General features: G+C 40.9%; 1 protein-coding gene across 2 annotated transcripts in view; it reads left to right on the top strand.

Annotated features, from left to right (window-relative positions):
• ttc39a (tetratricopeptide repeat domain 39A) overlaps positions 1-20,618 on the top strand; it is a 24,165-nt gene extending 3,547 nt beyond the window's left edge. The window contains exons 1-18 of one of the 2 annotated variants that reach the window (XM_040129516.1): positions 2,607-2,787; positions 6,070-6,174; positions 11,485-11,616; positions 12,309-12,349; positions 12,697-12,764; positions 12,916-12,980; positions 13,147-13,246; positions 13,940-14,005; positions 14,880-14,988; positions 15,090-15,157; positions 15,253-15,312; positions 15,667-15,828; positions 16,040-16,131; positions 16,503-16,623; positions 17,345-17,456; positions 17,721-17,835; positions 18,036-18,152; positions 18,509-20,618. In XM_040129516.1, the coding sequence (XP_039985450.1) occupies positions 2,750-2,787; positions 6,070-6,174; positions 11,485-11,616; positions 12,309-12,349; positions 12,697-12,764; positions 12,916-12,980; positions 13,147-13,246; positions 13,940-14,005; positions 14,880-14,988; positions 15,090-15,157; positions 15,253-15,312; positions 15,667-15,828; positions 16,040-16,131; positions 16,503-16,623; positions 17,345-17,456; positions 17,721-17,835; positions 18,036-18,152; positions 18,509-18,623 (1,686 nt within the window). In that variant the 5' untranslated portion in view covers positions 2,607-2,749 and the 3' untranslated portion in view covers positions 18,624-20,618. Of the gene's footprint in view, positions 1-2,606; positions 2,788-6,069; positions 6,175-11,484; positions 11,617-12,308; positions 12,350-12,696; positions 12,765-12,915; positions 12,981-13,146; positions 13,247-13,939; positions 14,006-14,879; positions 14,989-15,089; positions 15,158-15,252; positions 15,313-15,666; positions 15,829-16,039; positions 16,132-16,502; positions 16,624-17,344; positions 17,457-17,720; positions 17,836-18,035; positions 18,153-18,508 lie in introns of those variants that run through there. The other variant, XM_040129515.1, reaches the window with a different exon arrangement.
• The last annotated feature ends 300 nt before the right edge of the window (positions 20,619-20,918 follow it).

Here is a 20,918-nt window from a genome sequence, read left to right on the forward strand (position 1 = left end):
GCATTTATTGGCGGCCTGATGAGGGGGACAGTTGTGATCCGAGGCGGGGAATTTAAAGGAAAAGAGCATGGATGATCAGCAAAAACTAATTAGAGCTTAAAGTTGCTACTATCCATGTAGCACTTTTACTGCACATCTATATATCTTAAATACATTAATTTTAAGACATTAATTAATATTTTAAAAATACCTTGACAGCATGTACCTACTTCCTAATTTACTTAAGTTTGCCCTTGTTTACCAACAGGTCGTATTTCATAGCCAATCTGCCAAGTTTATAGTGGATTTACAGCCAAAGGACCTGTTGCTTTGTGGCACAAAACCATTTTACCTTGCAAATAATGCACCCCTTTATTCCTGCTGGTCTAATAATTTACCTGTCTCACCAGGACCCACAATTTATTTAAATTTTTTGCTGCTGTGCCAAGTGCCACCATGTCCTCTGTGCACTGGATTGGTACAATAGTTCACATCAACTGCACACTGAAAAAATGCCAACATTTTTTAGTATGCATAACGCCTTTTTGGAGTGTACTTAATTTTGTGAACACACTAAAACCATTAAAACTCAAAACCTGCTTATAATTAGTCTGGAGTATGAAATTAGGACACAGCTGAGGTGTTTAGATCTACAAATGTTAAGGATCAGTCACTGTTCTTTGGTACATGAAAGCAGTAGAGATTTGCATATTATTAGATTAAGTTAAAAGAAAAGTGCCTAAATGGTTTGAAATGGAGTCATAATCATACATCCTTGTTTTTTTGGTTGCCAAATCCAATTCTCCACCATGACAACAGCAACGTAGCAAATCTAGTTATCTCCACCTTAAACCCATGACGCACACATGAGAGATGAAAGCAACAATTCTGCGTTTGTTTTTTTTCCTACAGTCTGTAAAGACAGATGGATTTCCCCTCATGTCTCTGTGCTGGGCCAAAGTGCTTTACTCTTGTGGTTGTGTGTTTTTTATGGAATACCAAGGAGGAGAAAAATATGTCAAATGTGACGAGTACTTAGACATGGTCATATGAGTGTGTTACTAATAGTGTGTGTGTGTGTGTGTGTGTGTGTGTGTGTGTGTGTGTGTGTGTGTGTGTGTGTGCGCCGCGGTTGTATATGTGTGCTTTAGCGCAATGTTACTGTACATGTAGTATTTTAGACATCACCTTGGAATTCACAGGCATTTTTCACTATTTTCTGACATTTTACAGACCAAACAATTAATCGATCAATCGAGAAAATAGTCATTAGTGGCGACCCTAATGTAGTTACTAGAATGACATAAGTAAATAACCTTTCTTATTAGAGGAGTAGAAGCTATTTAACTACCTTAGAATTTGAAAACCCTTGAGGAGAGGGATTTTTTTATTTTTCGAAAGACTTTAATTGCACAAAGCAAGACTCAAATGAGCTGACTGAGCGCTGAAATTGGCATATTTGTTCTCATTGTTGTCGCATGCTTTGTGCAAATCAGAGTGTATTTTATCCTCCTTTTATCCTCCACTTTTCAAAAGGAATAAACATTTTAGCTCTTTTCGGATATTGGATAATAGGCCTTTTTCATCAGCAACGGTGTCAAGTCAGTCCTCCCTGAACCAAAGCTGAAAAGCCTTCTTCTGCTTTCAAGTGCAAGTACATCTTCCTCTCGCGCGCACACACACACACGCACTCACACACACCATCTAATGGGTGAGTGGTGAGCTGCTGCTCATGGTAATCACACACCGTAACTCCTGGTACTGCACTGTGCCCATATTTCATTCATGATTTCACATTAGGTGTTGTGTATCCACAGAATGAGCTGCTATGCTGCATCCGTTCCTTCTATTTCTGGACTCTCTGTTCGCTGCAGTATTCAGTGTCTGCCACTGCAGCAGACCGGACTGGCGGAGATCCTCGCAGCACACCAGCACTATATTTTCCTATCTTGTAAACCTCCCTCTATCACCTACAGCAGAAGAAAGCATGATGGTCTTTGTGTCGGGAATGAAAGACGGCCTCATAACAGAAACATAATTCTTCTTTTAGCTCTCATTCTCTCCTTCCCCCTAGCTTTGTTTTTTTGATAGTTTCACATCTTATATAAAAATTCTCAGGCCGTGAGTTGTGGAAATTTAGCCCTGCCCCTATTTTAGCATGAACCAATAGGAGCAGAGACTGCAGTGTGTAGCATGAGGGTGATGATCGGAAGAGGAGGGACAGGCTTTTGTGTGTGTGTGTGTGTGTGTGTGTGTGTGTGTGTGTGTGTGTGTGTGTGTGTGTGTGTGTGTGTGTGTGTGTGTGTGTGTGTGTGGGTGTGTGTGGGTGTGTGTGTGTGTGGGTGCTTGCGGGTGGGTGCGTGTGGGTGCGTGTGGGTGCGTGTGGGTGCGTGTGTGTGTGTGGGTGTGTGTGTGTGTGTTAGCGTCAGTACAGATAGCCTGTGTATTCTCTCCTCATGTGTGATAGTCATCCCAATCTTATTAAGGGCTGCTGTTGCTGCTGCGCCCTTATTCCTCCTCCTCCTCCTCCTCCTCTCCCTCCCTCTCTCCTTCATTTTTCCCCCTCTCTCTCTCTATCTTCTTTTTCTCTCTACCTCTCTCACCCGCCTGCCCTTCTGCCGCTGCTTCTGCTCTCGTTTCTGCTGCTAGAGAAAGAGACACAGACCATTACACTGCTCTGCCATAAAGGCCCCAGGCTCACATTCACTTCTGCAATTTTCTTTATCTGTCTCTCTTTCACACAAACACACACACACACACACTTTGCCAGATGAAAATGTCAGGAGAGGAAGAGACTCTGTCAAACGGGTAAGATACTTCATTACTGCTGCATGTTGGGATGAGGTTTTTTTTTTTTTTTTATTCAGTTGGCCTCTTTAAGAGGCTCTGAAAGTGTGTGTTTTTTCAGTTTTGTTCCCATTATGTAAAAGGGAAATGTGTGAGTGTGTGTCTATGAGTTCACGCTGTGACACTCGGGCATGTAGACAAACTCGCTTGGTTTACTACAGGAGCAGTTTGGCTTTTTTGTGTCACAGCTCAATGGAAAGAGGCCTCCAAACACCTTATAACAGCTGGATTAAACGTGGTGACAGCTCTCTGAATCAGAGTGTGTTTCTGATAAACTAACACTTTGTCACTCTTGAACCGGCGTGTGTGCCTGCATGTTGGTTTGCATGAGCAGATGCAGGGTTGTGTTTATGAAGAGTGGTTGTGTGCTACGTGATTTTATCTGTGTGTACGTGTGTGTGTGCATTTGCCTGATAATGATCGTTATTGTGCAAGTGGGTCTCTTGAGAAATGTACCCAGAATTTCAGACTCGCTGACTTAAAATTCAATTATATTATCGGGACATTTTTTGGTATTCACATCCTGAACCTAACAGACTCTCTTCATTGTCCTGGTTGTCCTGCCTTTTTTTTCTTTCACACAATTGTCAATTATCCCCTCCATTTAAAGGACAGTGTCTTGTGCTGTGTGATAATCTTTGCTCACTGACTGGCATCTGCTGAATGTCCTTTTCAGTGTCCTCAGGCCTCAGACTTTCTTTAAGGTTTAAGCATGCCCAAATCTTGTTTTCCAGTCAGCCAGGACCAGTTGAGTTGGTTTTCAACTATAAGGAAACGATGAACCCACTGATTGTTCACCCTTAATAATACCGTCAGCATACTGTATTTACTGCTGTTAGTTAACCAACTTGATTATTTGTCTCTCTGTAATCTAAATGATTTGGAGACCAGGAAGTTTGATCTGTAACACAAAACCTTTATCTAGTGTTTTGATTTTTATCCCAGCTTTTATGTAATATGCAGATGTACCTGATGGTTACAGTGTCTTGTTTTTGTCAGATAAGTAAAGCTCACCAAAACACCATAGTCCCTTGACGGTTATTGACATTTATCATTTAATAGGTTATGCTTGTACTCTCAATGTAACAGGTGATTAGACTCCAGCAAGGTTATAATGTTTTTAGGGGAACTGAAAAATCAATATGCATGAGGTCAAGGGTTAGCTGAAGGGTTGTGGTTAAGACTACAGTTAGACAAGATTAGACATGTGTGTTTAATAGTTATAGGTTAAGGTGAACGTCCAGGGAAGGAATATAGTCAGTGCAATGGTAAGTTTGGTTTGAGTATCCACAGATGAATTGCATGTTGAAAGCTGTGCTTAAACACATCTGACTGTTTCTAGTTTCTATGTAAGCCTGTTGTTTTAAGTGAAAGGGACAGTAGGCAGCCACTGCACCTTTACTGAGAGAAAACATTTACGACACCGCAGAGAAAGCTTCGGCTCGATTTAGTCATTGGCCACTGGGGGAAGACATGTGACTCTACAGCATTATCCTTGAAATCAATGACATAAACGTATATACAGTATGTTAAATTCTTTTAATTTCCTCCGGGCATTATTCATGGTCATACTATTGATCTTTTTATGTCTCATTCTTTTAATGTCTGTAGGCATTCGATTATAGAATGGTTATTGTAAATTAAGTTTATTATTACAATTTCTAATATTATTATGAACTTTTTCTTTTGAAGTCTTGAATATATGATCACCTAAAGACAAATGCATACTGAATATACATGTTGCTCTAACAGCAGTCCCCATTGCGAGTGTCTGTGCTGTTATCAGGAAGCTTAGCTTGCTGCTGGTCATATGGTGAACACAGCAGTCACCCGCATGTCATTAGGCAGAGCTGCACCAGTGTGTGTGCTCCTCTATGGTGGTAGTGTGTGTGACAGATGCTTTTATAGTTCCTCTATGTTTCTAAAGGGCAGGAATGTAAAGTGAATGCTGTCTATTAGTCACTGCTGTTACACACGTTAGTTGTAATTGTGTTTTCTCTGTTTCTGCTCTCCTATTCTCCTGCATCTGTCTAATGTCTGCAGCTGGAATCCTATACACTGTGTTCAAGGGGTAATACTGACTGACTGACTGACTAACTGCGTTCCCGCAGTTAAATGTAAAAAAAGAACAGTTATCATGCTCACATGATCAATACGGTGGCCTGGAAAACCATACTGGATGTCAAGATGAGACAAAACAGAAATCAGGTTCCAATAATAAACAAAGCCATTACTGTTTCAGATTGGCCTTTTTCTCATTCTCAATTCATTTGTTTTGCTCATTATGCAGAACGTTAGCTATGTTCACATCCTGTTCGCACCCTGAAGTGAGGAATACAAACACACATTTAATTGGATCCATTATCAGTACAGTGAGTGAAATCAAAAAGGAGGGAGCCTTGTGATGAAGGAACAGTGTATGATTCTCAGTCATGACTTGTGCTAACTTTGGCCACACTATACATTCGTCACGTGGGGGTCATGGGCACCATGTAATGAAGTCATAATACACAGCAACTTTATCAACAATTATCAGGAGCTCCAACAAAGGCAGTTTACAACAGAGTGTTGTGTTTAGAAGATGACACGCAAATTATTTGTGGCAGCAGCAGCATCTGTTCTTCACCTTTAAGGAATGATCCTGTTCAAAACTGGTCCCTCAGCTTGTTATAAAAGTGTATGGTTGTGCAAGTAATGTCATTTATGTTAATTCCTTCTGTAATGTGCAAGGTAATGCGAATAGCAACAACACTAACAGCAAAGCACTCTCTCGAGCCAATTTGCTTGTCTGGCTCACTCTGCCTACGTTTCTGCTTGTGTGTCCCTTGTGAAGTAGTGGAGGATTGGAAAGGATTTAATAGAGGATAAATACAGAAAATGAAACTGAGCCAATATGAAGATTCCACTTTCTCTGTTGTAGGTCAGTGTTTGGAGGCTGCGTTTGTTGCTGTAAATGAGAACAGGGTCACCGCAGTAGAGACAGACAGAAAGAGCAAGTAAAACAGAGCGGTGGCAAAGCAGAATGAGTTGGCATGGATCTTATTTGGAGTGTTTTCACAATAAAGAATGTCCACTTACATCTGTTATCAGGGAATGTTTTTATTCCCTGTCTGTTGAAATATCATTTGAGTTACATGTCTTTTTGTAGTTTGGCATGCTTGGCATGTTTAGACAACATTAGACAACATTTTCAGCAGTTTTCACCCTCCTCATCCACGTTCTGTGTATGTGTTGGTTCTCCAGGTGCTCGCGGTCAGACCTGTCTCTGGCACTGGAGGACTGTATGGCTGCCTTGGATCTGTTTCTCAGAAATTACTTTGAGGAGGCGCAGGCCCGGCTCAGATGCAGGTAAGGCGTAACCTGAACCAGCTATTCTCAAATGTAGCTGCTGCTCTCACCTGTGGTGGAGCTGAGATCCACCTGGCTTGTGCTTTCATGGACAAATGTAATGGATGAGGGACCAACAACTGACTTTATGCATTCAAGCGACTGTAATTTTGGTCTTTTTGCACTCTCAGTTGCTAGTGGGTGAGGAGTTTTCAACAGGAAAACCCCATTCACACACAAACACACACAAATAATAAAATGAATGACAGCTGACTTCCACTTAGCTGCTTCAGTTTCAAGTTCCTGGTATTGTTCCTGCTGGCTCACTGTCATGGCTTCCTGGGACACTTGAATAGAAAAGAGTCATTGTTAATATTATAAGTAAACCCTCCCTTCTGTATGCTTCATGTCTGCTGTGGGAAAAGGGCCCGTGGATGTAGTATTTTAGTTTAGTGCTTATGAGCAAATGTTAGCATGCTAAGATAATAAACATTAAAAACATCATCCCTGCTAAACGTCGGCGTATTTGCAGTGTCATTATGAGCAAGTTAGCATTGATGTTTGATGCATTTACCTCAATGCACCTCTGTGCCCGCAGGTAAAGCCTCATCTCACTCCACAGAGGGCAGAGACGTGTATTATTCTGATGCTTTTAAGGTGTAAATATCTAGTAACACGTCAGAAACAGAAGTACTCAGAGGTTGGCAGGCTGAGGGATGAACCTCGGTGCTTGCTGCTCGTGCAAAAGAGATGATTTTATGACAGTAGGTTTTACATGATTGACATGCTGCTCTGATTCACAGACACAAACTCCTTCTCCAGGCTCACACCATTGCCTCTAGTTTTGTATTCCAACACTGTGTAATCACGTTACTCCATTGTTCACTGCTCATTCTCTTGTCTATTATCAGAACCTTTATCATACCTCAGTATTATCCTCCACCCTCTGTCTCTTCTCTCTGGGGCTATGTGCCACTCCTTAGCCCTAGTTTTTTTTTTCTTTTCAGAGCTGGCTGATGCAGAGACACACAGTAAGAACAGCTTCCTGTCAGCCTGTACTTTCTTTTTGTAATATTGTTCTAAGGCTAGATTGACACACATTGATAGTTTGGCGTATTTGTTGTTGATGTTAGGAGTCATTTTGGTGTTTTTACCACTGCGTTGAAAAAGCTCTGATTGATGTAAGTTTGTTTAATTTCTTAGCTCAGCATCAATTATGCAGACTCTCATGGTCACATTACATAAATACTCTGTTGCCAAGTGACTCTCCTTGTGTCGTAAATGTAATATGCTTCAGCGTTTAAATTGGATTTGTGGAATAATTCAAACTGGGGAAATCCACCCTAGCATTAGTTCTAGCTGCTGCCACCTGAGGCTTGGCAGTCTGTCAGCCCAGCAGGTCCTGATTTCTGTCTCAACATTCTTCCCACAGCTCTGTGTGGGCTATCTCTTCCTCTTCCAGTTACTGAAGTGCACCTGAACAAACAGTAGTTGCAAATATGTAAATGTTTGTAGCTGTTTTGAGCCCAGTTGGTTGGATTTAACACAGGCAGGGAGAAAGTATGAGTGTCAGAATTCAGTGCAGATTAAAACTAGGTCTGTCCAGGAATTCCTAGGTTATCTGGCCAGATATATTATTGTAGTCTTTACCAGTTGAATGTATTATTTAGGTGTGTGAAAGTAGATGCATTAATTATATTCAGTGCCAGTTGCTGAATAATGGCTTTGTCTTTTTCTCCAGCCTCTCATTCTCCCCTTAACAAAATAATTCAGTTGACTGTTAAGACGCAGGCAAATTAAGGCGTCGTCTTACATTTGAATGCAGCACTCAAATCAAATCGAGATATGGCTTTATTTTGTTTGGTTTGTACAAAACCCAGTAACACCCACAACTCTCCTCTGAATGCTCCTGTTTGCTGCCCAGTTTTGTGAGGAAGCTGATGGCCTGGGGCGTCAAACTTCTAATATGTAATGTTATGTAAGGTGTGTTGATATCTGCTGCACTTCTGCTGAGAGAGAGAGAGAGAGAGAGAGAGAGAGAGAGAAAGAGAAAGAGAGAGAGAGACACTGAAAGACTAATCTGTGGGAAACAACCAGCCCTGAGGATGTGAAACACCTGCGGAAGCTCTCCTTGTCCTCCTATGTGGCAGTCTGTCCTCTGCTTTAATCCATGCCTGCTTCCCGGTTCCCTCTTCCTAAAGCTGGGTCCTGACACAGTCATGTGGGACAGTCTCTGCAGCACACACGCACACACACAAACACACACACTCACACACACTCAAACTAAAATACTGGCGCTTTCATTATCTGGATATACTTCAACCAAACATATGTCCGTTTCCTTTACCCTCACATACCCGTTTATGGTATGGAGCCTATCCAAGCAAGCAAAGGGTGGAAGGGTAGATGCTCTCACCCTAATACCTATGGGCAGTTTAAAGTCTGAAAACCACATGGTGCCATGTTTTGGGACTGTGGGAAGGGACTTGCAACATGCATATTTCACATGAGGAGCTTTGGGACTGGTTGAACATCAGCCCATTTTTCACTGAGTTAACACTGAAGCATCGACTGTCGCTGTGGGGACAATATTCCTGATGCAGTGAGTGAATTACATATTTCAGAATACGTACTGAGGGACGTTAACTTATTGATCAAGGAGAGGAAGCTGATGGGCAGCTGTTGCTCAGGCGGTACATCGTGTTAGCCATGCACAAGTGTTCTCGGGCAAAACACCGACTGACTAAACCACAAGTCGCTCCCAGTGTATGTATAGGTGAAAATGTTAGTCCCTTTGGACAAACGTTTCAACCAAATGACTGTAATGCAACAGTACTGATGCAAAGGCTGAAGCTCAGGTCTTATGGACAGAGACATCACTGTATCATGCAACGATTCAACAAACAAAACAGTGATACATGTTTGAGACGAGAATCTAGTATTGGATATAGACCAGGGAAGCTGTAGTCTCTTGTGGGGATGATTAAAACGTTAATGAGTGCTGTGTTGCAGTTTAAAATGTTTATTTTCAACCTTCCACGCTGTTGTTGCTGAGGGTCATGTCTGTCTTACAGGATGACAGGTTACTTTGATATTTCTGGCCAGAGGTTCTGCAGTATGAACTATGTGCATTAATATCACCGCCAGTCAGCAACTCATACCACATTATATAAACCTATAAACTGAGCTATCTGTTTAAATTGCTGTTGTATTAAAAGATTCAGATATTTGAGGCCCAGGCTATATGTTTCTCATCGTCTGAGTCATAGTCAAGGAGCCACTGCAGACTCATCTACAACATTGTAGAGACATGCCCGCTAAGTAACCAGTCAAGTGTTTGTAGGTTTTTGTTTTTTCTACTCTTGATCAGCCTTTAAATCCCAGAGGTATCCAGCAGCAGGCTTAGTTTTATTTGCCAGCTCTCTGTTCAAACATGCCACCAGTCCAAGTACACTGAAAACAGTGCAATCTTATTCTCCCATCATGCTGTCCTGTCCGATTCCCCACAGCTATAGCAGGGAGTGGGTGCAGGAGGTGTAGCTTTATAGCGTACAATACAGCCACTGACGGAGCAGTTTCTTGGTAAGTCAATGTGAGGCTGTTCCTCTTTAGGCTGTGCCCATGTCTTTCTATGTGTGTAAACGTTTTATGACTTGTGGCATGCTAGGCGAAAACACAAAAGTGTCCTTATTTTTCATAAGGTTTACGTCTCATTTCGAAAATGAGCTGCTAAATTCTTCAGCTTTAATTCTGTGTCATTACTCATCACAATAAAAACCAGAGGGAACAAACAGTTTTGCATGTAGGGTCGCTCGCGCTGCACTTCCTTATTGCTACTAACACGTGCAGAACTAGATACAAGGCATGCACACGCAGACGCATTCTCAAGAAAGCACAGCTCCTCCCTTGCATCATGGAATGTTGTGCTGAAAATATGTGGGAAATGCAGCTTTAGTTCTGCGAGAAGGATGACGGCCTTTGTATCCCTGAGTCCTGAGATAATGCTGACTGAAAAATATCTCAGCTCTGCTGTGAAATATTTAGAATTCCCAGCCACTTTAAGCACAGCTCGAAGCAATTCAGTTTACGTCACAGCTCCATCTTAAGAGTTTCTCAGCTTGTGTTTGGGCTGTTTTCTTACATAACTGAGCCTGACGGAATGAGACGTAAGGCAGGCAGATCGCCTTATCTGACTTCTTCAGCTGTCACTTCCTGGCTGTTACTGAGTAGGTTCTTGTTTACTGGTTGGTCACTGAATTAGAATGAATTATATTAATTGCTTCTGATGGAGAGTTGACGCTCAGCGAACTCTGTCTGTCTGCTATTAAGAGCCCTGATTTATCGCTGCAATTTTACAACCTTGACAGGCTAAAAGTCACATGGATAATACCACTGTCATCTCTGTCTGCTTCTTATTCTCTATAATGTATCCACTAAGTCTAAATATAGCTTATAATAAAAGTAAAGTTAAGCACCATTAACATTGGGTGGCATGTCTTTGTGTTCTGTGTCCATGGGTTGTCCACGAAAGTCGACCGGTTTGAGCTCAGAGTAGCATCACAGAGGCTGGTCACATGAGTCAGTCTGTGGTGAACAACAAAGAAATGTCAGTTATGCAGATTGACAGCATTCCTCTCTAAACAACCCCACCTTCATGTTTTACTAAAATTATTCTACCTTGTCTTTGTGGGTATGTTTACAATAGAGAGGTAAATACAGAATATATAAAGCTATTTAAACCACCACCTGTATCCTCAGTAGGACAGCATACTAACATCAATGCCATATGTTTTTGTTGTTTTATTGTTTAACATAATTATATTTCAGTAATTAGCTCTAATAATGGTTTAGAACTAGAACAACAAGTACATCTACTGGAAGAATGTATTTTTACTTCATCACCTTAAGACCTGCAAGAACAGTTTTTGTTAAACACAGGGTATGATGTGACATGCCAGCAACCACAGGTATAAATAGACTTAAACTTTTTTTTTTTTGTCTGTGTAAAGGATCTGGTTTTAGTTTTCTAAGTATTAGGTCACACTGCTGTTGTTGGCAAGAATTGATTATCAGGCTGCAGCTTTTCAAAATTCTGTGCCCACTTTGTTCCACCTCCCATTTTTACAGCCTGGTCAGTTGACTACTGTATGAATAACACTTCTCTTAGTTAAACAAAAGGTTTTTCTCCCATCCTCATCATTTCTTTCAGCATACCAGCAAGAGAACGTCATCTATCTGGATCAATATGTTGTTTAATATCTGTCACATCCTTTTTCCTTTTCAAGGCCAGTGAAATATAATTGAAAACAGATATTGTGTCTTTTTTTACAGAACCAAGGACAGCATGTACCACGCTCTGACCTATGCCACTATCCTAGAGATGCAGGCCATGATGACCTTCGACCCCCAACACATCCTTGCTGCAGGAAACACCATGAAAGAGGCCCAGGCTATTTGTCAGCGGTGAGACCTACAACACCATGGTGAAATATTGCCCAGATGGCCAGCTGACAAACTGTGACAGGGGATTTTTTTAGTTCCTCTAGTCAGCTGCAGAAGGGAATTTTGTCTCTTAAAAGCCTAGCGACAAGCCAGTGTAGAAACAATCAAAAAAGTTTGTTTTAAGAAAGAAACATTTTCTTTTAGGTTATAAAGGTGATTAAAGTGAATTTGATCAGCACTCATACTGCTGATTCAGACATTCAGGCAGACGTCATGTAGTACAGTGCATACTAGCATCGTACCAGAACCAGAGAACGTGCTCAGATTATCCTGACTCACTGGCCCGAAGAATGTCACAACTGCCTGTCACAGTTTGTCCTGGAGCCACTGTGAGAATCTGTCATGACTCAGAGCTGGACTAACAGTGGCTCTAAATTAGCCCAACCTGATAAACATGCACTCTTCTTAAGGCCGAAACAGTTTTCCTTTTTAATTTTGTGACTGTTGGTCAGAAATTTAATGCACAGTCAGCACCTTGTGGTAACTTCATCCTGCAGCAGCCCGGGTTTTTGTTTTTACTGGAAAGAGGCTGAGTCACTGATTTGCACAGGAAACAAGGACACGCAGGAGGGTGCAATGCTGCTGAAAAACAATACTTAAGATTTTCAGTTGGATAAAGCCACTGATAACTGATGATCGTTTTGTGCTTTCAGGCACCGCAAGAAGTCGAGCTTCTCCAAAAGCTTCACAGAAGGTCAGTAAAGCCCTCTATTGACAGGATGAGTAAAATGTGTCGCCATCACCTATTGACAGCATTTAAGCAGCAGCCTCAGTTCTGCTTTGCATGTGTGAATACCTGAGTGTCTGTGTATGTGAGCCTGTGTAAAGTTTGTTAAAAGCAATGATGGGTATTTTGAATCTTTGCTTCTGTTGTGTGTCTGAGCCCTCATGTTAAAGTACTATATGTGCATGTGTATGTGTGTATGTACCGTATATATTTGTACGTGCGTTTGGGCATCACGCTGCAGCCCCTGGGCTCTGCTGAGCTTTCAGGCTGTCTGACTGAGGATAACCATGATGTAATAATCATTTTCACCTCAGAGGAACTCCATGCTGAAGTTTGCTACGCCGAGTGTCTCCTGCAGAGGGCAGCACTCACCTTCCTACAGGTCAGGAGTGAGGCTTACCCAGACAGCCTGACACTCAAAACCGCCACCATCGATAAATTTATGTTTTATTGAAACTCACGTTTCGCTTAAACTCACTCCCCTTCTGTACCTTCTCTTATCTCTCCTGCTCTCTTGCTCCCTCCCTGCGCAGGATGAAAACATGATCAGTTTCATTAAAGGGGGAATCAAAGTGAGAAATAGCTACCAGACATACAAGTGAGAAGTCCAGAATTTCCTTGCTTGTTCTTGTCTAGCTTGTGTTAGTTTTTCCCATTTTCCTGTTAGATGTTGATCATGTTTTTTTTTTTCTATGTTCCTCATTACCTTGTATAACCCTACATTTTCCCGCTCTTAACTTTCTCCCTTTATCTTTACCTTACAGAGAGCTTCACACAGTGCTCCACTCTGCTGGATACACTCATGGTGACAACCATGGCCATTTTGAGGGTGGTGTTAAATTGGGAGTAGGAGCCTTTAATCTTGTAAGTAGACATCTTAATGTAGTAATTGTAGCATTTAGGGGTTAATGGACTTCCAAAATATTTTGAGCCTAATCCAGGCTAATTGCTTAAGATACTCATAATTATACAGAAGCACAAAAAGAGCAAAGGATGCACATAAGAGTCACTATAATCTAACATGGAGACAATCAGTGTGTTTTGAACTTACTGCTCTTCATGTAGCACTGATTAATAAATGTTTGATCATAGCCACTTTCACGAGCCTCTTCTGCTTGTTTGTTTATTTATGAGCATCTAAACCATCAAGATACACTTTGCGTACACAGAATTTTTCCGGTATTATTCACTCTTGATTTTACAAAATAATAGCAACATTTTAAATCTTTTGCAACTATCAGTGCAGGTGTAGTACAGTCATTAACAGAAGTATAAGGCGGTATAGTAAAGAAGTAATGAAGAAGTACTTATCTAGGGTTACTAGACATTTGCACATCTTACAGTGATTGTTCACCTGCAGTATTTCACTTATTTGCAGCGGAACCTTTGTAGGTTGGAAAACCTCCACTATCACTGTACAACCCATGGCCTTTATACAGTATGTTTAGGAAATTCAACATCATTTCCTCGGAAAGCACTGGTGCTGTAATGATAAATAAACGATCTTGTAATCCTGCTGCTAGCCTTACAATTCTACTGCTTGTCGACTTCCTGCAGATGATTTCCATGTTGCCCACGCGGACGCTCAAGCTGCTGGAGTTTGTCGGTTTCTCTGGTAATAAGGTGAGTTGTACTTTCAAGTGAGAGCCAGTTATGGCTGACAGTAGGACTGAGGGTGGAAAAGCTCTTGTTTGGGATTTTTGACAGGGGATGGATTGTTCTGCTCTGTGTAAAATGCTGAATCCTTTCAGTTGATAATATACTGAAAGCTGTGTGAATAATTCATAAACTGTATTTATGATGTCAGTTTCACAAGCTAGTTGATTCACAGGAAATCTTGGCTATTATTTACGGTGAAACTTATATTTCACTACTGTAATGACAATGAACCTGTCATGTTTAGTAAAAGCAAGAGATGGAATTTACAGCTTTACAGTTTGATGGGTGAATGACTTGAAAATTGCTTTGATCATAATGACTTATGACTGTACAACTTCTCTGAATCATGACTTCATATTATTTGTTCTGCTAAAAGAAATATGTAAGCTTTTGACGTTACTGATTTTGTCCATGTAATCACTATACAAAATAATCTGAAAGCCTGATATTACTTTGGTAACAACTCTTATAAGTGATCAGTCTTCTGGTTGCAAAAAATAGACATCATATACAGACATTACAGTCTCAATAGGTCTTCCCACGTGATCTTGAGACAGTGAACTTTCATATCCGGCTTATCTTGCATAATGCACTTACATGTTTTGTACATAGACCTATCTGTAACCTATTTCTGTTCATACTAGATGGCTAAAAGGCTTTGGTCGACAAGCAGACGCTGCTCATCCTCCAGAACACAGAACATTTTTGCAAAATACGTTAGCGTGCACTGTGTGTTCTGTTTTTACTGCTAATTGACTAATAGATCTTCAGTGAAAGGTGACTTAATTCAAACTACGCATGTCTGTGATAGTGTGTAAGCTTGTGTGTGTTCCTGCAGGAGTTTGGTCTGCAGCAGCTTCAGGAGGGCTCTGCAGAAAGCACATTCAGGTCCTTCCTTTGTAACATGCTGCTGCTCTGTTATCACACCTTCATGAGCTTCATACTAGGTGAAAAATGTCACACATGCACACACTCACACACACACAGCTGCAGCCGACCACAAAAACAGACAAACAGCTTAGTTGATCTTGTTGTTTTCCTCGGGCAGGCACTGGGGAAGGAGATGTTGAAGATGCAGAAAAACTGCTGCAGCCATATCTCAAAAAATATCCTAAGGTTTGCTAGAATTAACCACTGAATTATTTTTTCAATTTTCCACATGATTAGAAGTGTCATGTGTCCCAACTCACTGTTGATAATCTTTCTCACAGGGATCCATCTTCTTGTTCTTCGCTGGTCGAATAGAGGAGATCAAAGGCAACCTGGATGCTGTGAGTACATCTGAAAAAACGACACAAACACACACCACTGCACTTTTCATGTGGAAACCTTTTATTTTTATGCATCATGGCATTACAAAATTTCTTTATAAAAAATTATTTATTATTATGTAATTAAAGCACAAGTCCTGTACCAGAAAATAAAATAAAGAAACAAAGCAAAATAAAGAAAACACAACAGAGAGCTGTATTCATCTTTATCACACTAAGTCATATCAAAAATCAATTTGCTTGAATCATTGACCCATTCAAACATGATTTATATTGAGTTGCTTGCTGCATGTTAACAGTCGCACTGAATGTGTGTAAGATGGAGAGATCTTCAGTGTTTGTGTGTGTTTCCAGGCTATCAAGCGTTTTGAGGAGTGCTGTGAGGCTCAGCAGCAGTGGAAGCAGTTTCACCACATGTGCTACTGGGAGCTGATGTGGTGCTTCACATACAAGAGGCACTGGAAGATGGCTTACTTCTACGCAGACCTGCTCAGCAAGGAGAACTCGTGGTCTAAGGTAGGGCCATCGCAGTGCGGCATTTGAATATGTTCGGGCTAATTCATGAAATGCAAATGTAAAATAAGTCAAGTCTAAGAGGGGATTTGAGTTCTGGTGCCCGGGTGTGACTCTATAAACTCCACACAATTGTAGCTTTTTTTCCCTCCTCATCTCATTTAAAAAGGAAAGATGGGATTGCAGTAGTAACCACTGTTTTTCCTTCCCTCAGGCTACCTATGCGTATATGAAAGCAGCCTACCTCAGCATGCTGACGACGGACGATTGTCTAACTTTTGGCGACACTGCGCTCACTCTGTTCAGGTGTGAACTAAGAGCTTAGACACCACTGAATCTACCAACAGCAATCACAGTGAAATAGAGAGGATTCAATGTGACAGTTACATAATATCATAATCACTTCTTCTGGGAAGAGAATGTCCTTGGGACGAAATATGAGCTCATAAGCAATTTCTATCAGAGGAGAATAACAGAGCAAAAATGTACCTTTTGTTTTTGACATTAAATGTTTTTATTGATGGTGAACAGCTGCACAAGTCCTCTAGTAATTCAAAATTTGATCAGACCTTTGGTCTGTAAGGTATCTTATCTACAGAAATAGCGTATCACACACCTTCTCTTTATTACTGACATTCATGGGTATGAATGTAATCAAATATTGTATTATATTTCAGGCAGGTTCCAGGGCTAAAGCAGAAAATAGCTGGCAAGTCTTTACCAACGGAGAAGTTTGCTATCAGGAAAGCCCGTCGCTACCTCGCAGAAAACCCCATTCCTCTTCCTGCTCCTCCACTGGTCAGTACTGGATGAGGCCTGCTTTAGCATTACTTATAGAATGACTGTATTTCTACACTGTTTCTCCAATGTGTCGCATTGCTTCTGTTAGGTATCCGGTTTGACACATTGAAATTTTCGTCTGCTGTTTGGCCCAGTCAGGAAAGGACCCACCAAGCCCTCATGTTTCAGGCTGTATAAACAGCTGTTGTATTCTAATCTGCTATCCAAAAAGTCAGCAGATAAAAGCAGCTGAAATTGTTATAGGTTGAAACAGAACAAATGTAACAAATCATAACCCTGGTTCTGTGAGATTTGTTCTGTTTCACCCTGTAACAATTTCAGAGGTCTATCATCTAGCTGGGGTGGCTCAGAAAGCGAAGTTTTTTTTCTGGGTAGGACATACAGTATGCCCCCGGGGTGCATGTGCTGAGACCCAGGGTGGAGCCCTCTAACCTTGCATTCTGCTGCGGTTTGAGTTGCTGACATTGTGGCTACAGGGTTAAGGTACTGTGGGCATTTATACAACCTGTACTTGCAGGGGTTGGTGGATCTGTCTCGATTAGCTGAGCCAATAAGGATTCAGTGCAGTTTGGAGAACTGTATCTGTGCCCATAGAACTAGTGTTCCAAGTCAAACCATAAAGAGAGCTGAGGTTTGTCAAAGAGAAAACACATTTCATCAACAGAAATGCACTGACTGTTGGTTTTGCATGATTTGTGTGCATTTGTGTGTTGTGTAGGAGATGATGTACATATGGAACGGCTATACAGTCATCGGCAAACACAAGGACCTGACAGAGGGCATGCTGAAAACACTGGATGAGGCACAGGCTAAACTGGAGAGCAGCCCAAGTAGGCAAAATTTTGTACCACATTTTTATAGGTTCTTTCCGATGGATTTAAATTCTCATTTTCTCCTCTTTTGATATCGATATTCTAAGGTGGGTTGCATTTATTTTAGATTCTGTGCTGATGCTACATTTAATCTGATCATCTCTGAGAATTATATTGTCTGTAGATATAATTATTGAGGATGTTTGTCCGGAACTGATGTACCTGTTTTGTAATCTGTGAACTGTTTCTTGGCTCCTAACTATCCTGTTGTGTGTTTGTCAGGGACTGAGTTCTCTATAGATGATCAGTGCCTGCTGAGCCTACTGAAGGGACTGTGTCTCAAACACCTGGGGCACCATGAGGAGGCCGAACACTACTTCACCCTCGTCCTCTGCAAGTAAGCCTCTCTCAATTACATACACAGACATGCACAGACAGTATATGCGTACATAATCCAACCAGAAAAATAGATGTGCTCATTCTCTGATGAATAAAGGAAGTTCTGTTTTGAAGAATGCACAGCACAAGGGTTGAATTATTCATACTGACTTTACCTCCACACATACTGTTACCACTGTATTTTGACATTATCTGCAGTGAGACTCAGATCAAGTATGATCACTACCTGGTTCCTAATGCCCTGCTGGAGCATGGTCTGCTGTGTCTGGAGCAAGGCAGAAAGGATGAAGCTATCAAACTCCTAGAAGCAGCAAAGTAAGTCTTTCAAACACCATATTCAAGTCATCTGTACTCATGGAGTACAGATGACTTGATTTTTAAATCAAAGATTCTCTACCCGCTTTCTGTGATTTGATTAAATGTTTATTATGCTGTTTATTTTTTCACATAGTGTACACGTCATCGCTTTTGACATTGTTTTTTAACTTAAGTATGCCACACCCATTGGTGTTTGCAGTTTTCAGCGAATGTAACAGTGAGTGTCGTCTGTTGTAAACCATCTTTGTGACTTTTGGGTTCATTTACAGTGCCAATGTGTAAAATAAGAACTTGATTAACACTGAGCTTTACCTCTAATGTGTTTGTAAATGACTCCTCTTACTCTGTTTCAGGCAAAATTACAAAAACTACTCAATGGAATCACGGACACACTTCCGTATTCAGGCTGCTCTGCACAAGGCAAAGGGCACTGGGGAGAACGGCATCCATGTTCCCTCCAGCCCATAACAGACAGAGGAGGGCACACTAGAGCAGAGACAGCTTTTTGTTTCTGCAGTCCCACAATGCAACACTCAGCATCGCCAAAGCCCCGCCCATTCAGGCGGGCGATTTGTTTTTTTTCATCAGGAGGATAGGGGAAGAGGTATCCTTATTTTTCTTGTGTGTGCCACCCACAGGGGTGCCTGCAGCTCTATGTGGCCCTGAGTGGTTTAGGTGGGTTTGCTACACCCTCTTCCAGAGATATATTACGATGAGATTCATTTACTCGTGTGATTTGAAATAGAGACAAGTTGAGAAATGTGCCTATATTTAAGAAAACATTGCTTCTAGCAGGCTTATTTGTCTAGCACCGTGGCCACCCTTAAGGGGTGCACAAGGGTAGAAAACAAGGCCACATTTGTATAGTACATACCGCACAGGGCCTCAAACCTACCCCAGAATAAAAATGTGCCCTGTTCAGGGTACTGGGATGGACCTGATGGAGCCAGAGTACCAAGCAGCCCAAGATAAATTAATGACATTAACTCCACCAGGCCAACAGCACTATTTGGCTTTGCTACTAAGCACTCCCACTACCTTTTAATGTAATGTAAATTAGTGATTATTGATCAAATGAATTGAGTAGATGGAAGATGACATATCATTATTTGTTGACATAGTTTGACACTCATTATATATTGTATCATGTAAATCAATACATATTCCATGAGAACTGTGAGACTGTTTTGTACTGTCATTTTAAAAATTTTTGTTCACAGGTTTCACCTTTGTTCAGATTTTTGATCACCAGTATGACCAAATTAGATGTACATTCTGAATGTTGGATTCAGTTTTCTAACACTACATAATCTTTGGTTCGTTGTGTTTCTCGGAGTGTTTTAACATTTTATTGTTTATTTTAAGTTTTCCTCATTTCATTGAAACCTATTGAAACACTGAAAGACAAAAAAAATATTTGTTTCTTTATTAGACTTTCTTTCAGTCTTCTGAAGACTTGATCAAATCTACAATCCTGTTGTATTTACAGTTAAATGTAATGGCTCTTGCACAAAGCTTTGTAAATCAGCCAGCCACGCAAACTCTCCATAGTCAAAAAATGCCTATCAGACTTGCAGTGAGAGTTGTTCTTTACATTTATATACTGTAAATGGCACCTTTTACACAAATTGTCCCGTTTTAAGAGGACAGATGAATGTGTCTTTTAGAAAGGCAGACTCCCTCCTTTTCTCCTCCTGGTTAGTGAGACAGGTTCCAACAGTACTTGAGCTTGAACAAATAGGCCATTCACGCCGAGCAGCGAAGGACTGCGTGCTTGTCTGCCTGTTGCATCTTTAGTGGGTGAAGAAGCTCTGAATGGCAACCACCACAGTCTTCTTGCTTTGTGAACATCCTCTGCTGCTCATGTATCACCCATGCTTGACTAGAACCACCTATAGAAAGACTTGAACATCATAACCACGATCCTGTGTCAAATAATAATCTGTACATGAACAAATACTTGTAATGATTGAAATGATAAGACAGAAAGGGGTCACCTCTAATTTTGCTAGTGGTGAGGTTATTTGAAGGGCTGTGTCCCAGCAACAGTGTCCAAAACCTAGAAATTCAGATGGCGTCTCAAGTGTTGGAATTAGAGCACTGCTGATTTATTCATGATCAGAGTAAGGTCTGGGATTCAAGATGATGACTAGGAGTCAGTTTCGATATTTTTAATGGTGAAGGAAATGTATTCTTATTTCTGTTTTAACAGCAAAAGCTCTCTGTAATGTTCCAATAACAAATCGTAATTTATGTTTCAATAATTAATCAAGCTTTGTTTTTCTTTTTTCCCTTTGGTTTTACTGGTGTAGCTGAAAGAAAGTCTAACCAAATTTAGTGGCATTGTGATGTTGACAATCAGCATATTATACTGGGCACGGCTACCACCGAGCAGAATTACATTCCTGTACATACTGAATGTTTCTATTGTAATTTAAGTTGAAATGATGATGAGCAACTATAAAACACATCCCATTTTGTGTTGTCTTTTTTGTCATTTGTGCACGACAAACAGAAGCACAACATACAATCTTTACAGTTCAACGTGGTATCCTTTACAGAACAAAAGAGGCAATGCTTGCATGCAAATCTTTGAACTAGTTGTTCTCATACGTGTGATCTAATTCACTAGATACAGTGAAGTCTTCTCATCTTTTTGAAATGCAAGGCAATGGAATCCAGGGATTAGGAGACAAGGGATATTCTAATAGTATACATTATATTAAGTTGAAAATACACAAAGGGGAATTTAATCAACCAGCA

The sequence above is a fragment of the Xiphias gladius genome, chromosome 6, assembly GCF_016859285.1.
Source record: "Xiphias gladius isolate SHS-SW01 ecotype Sanya breed wild chromosome 6, ASM1685928v1, whole genome shotgun sequence".
In the NCBI taxonomy this organism is placed as follows: domain Eukaryota; kingdom Metazoa; phylum Chordata; class Actinopteri; order Istiophoriformes; family Xiphiidae; genus Xiphias; species Xiphias gladius.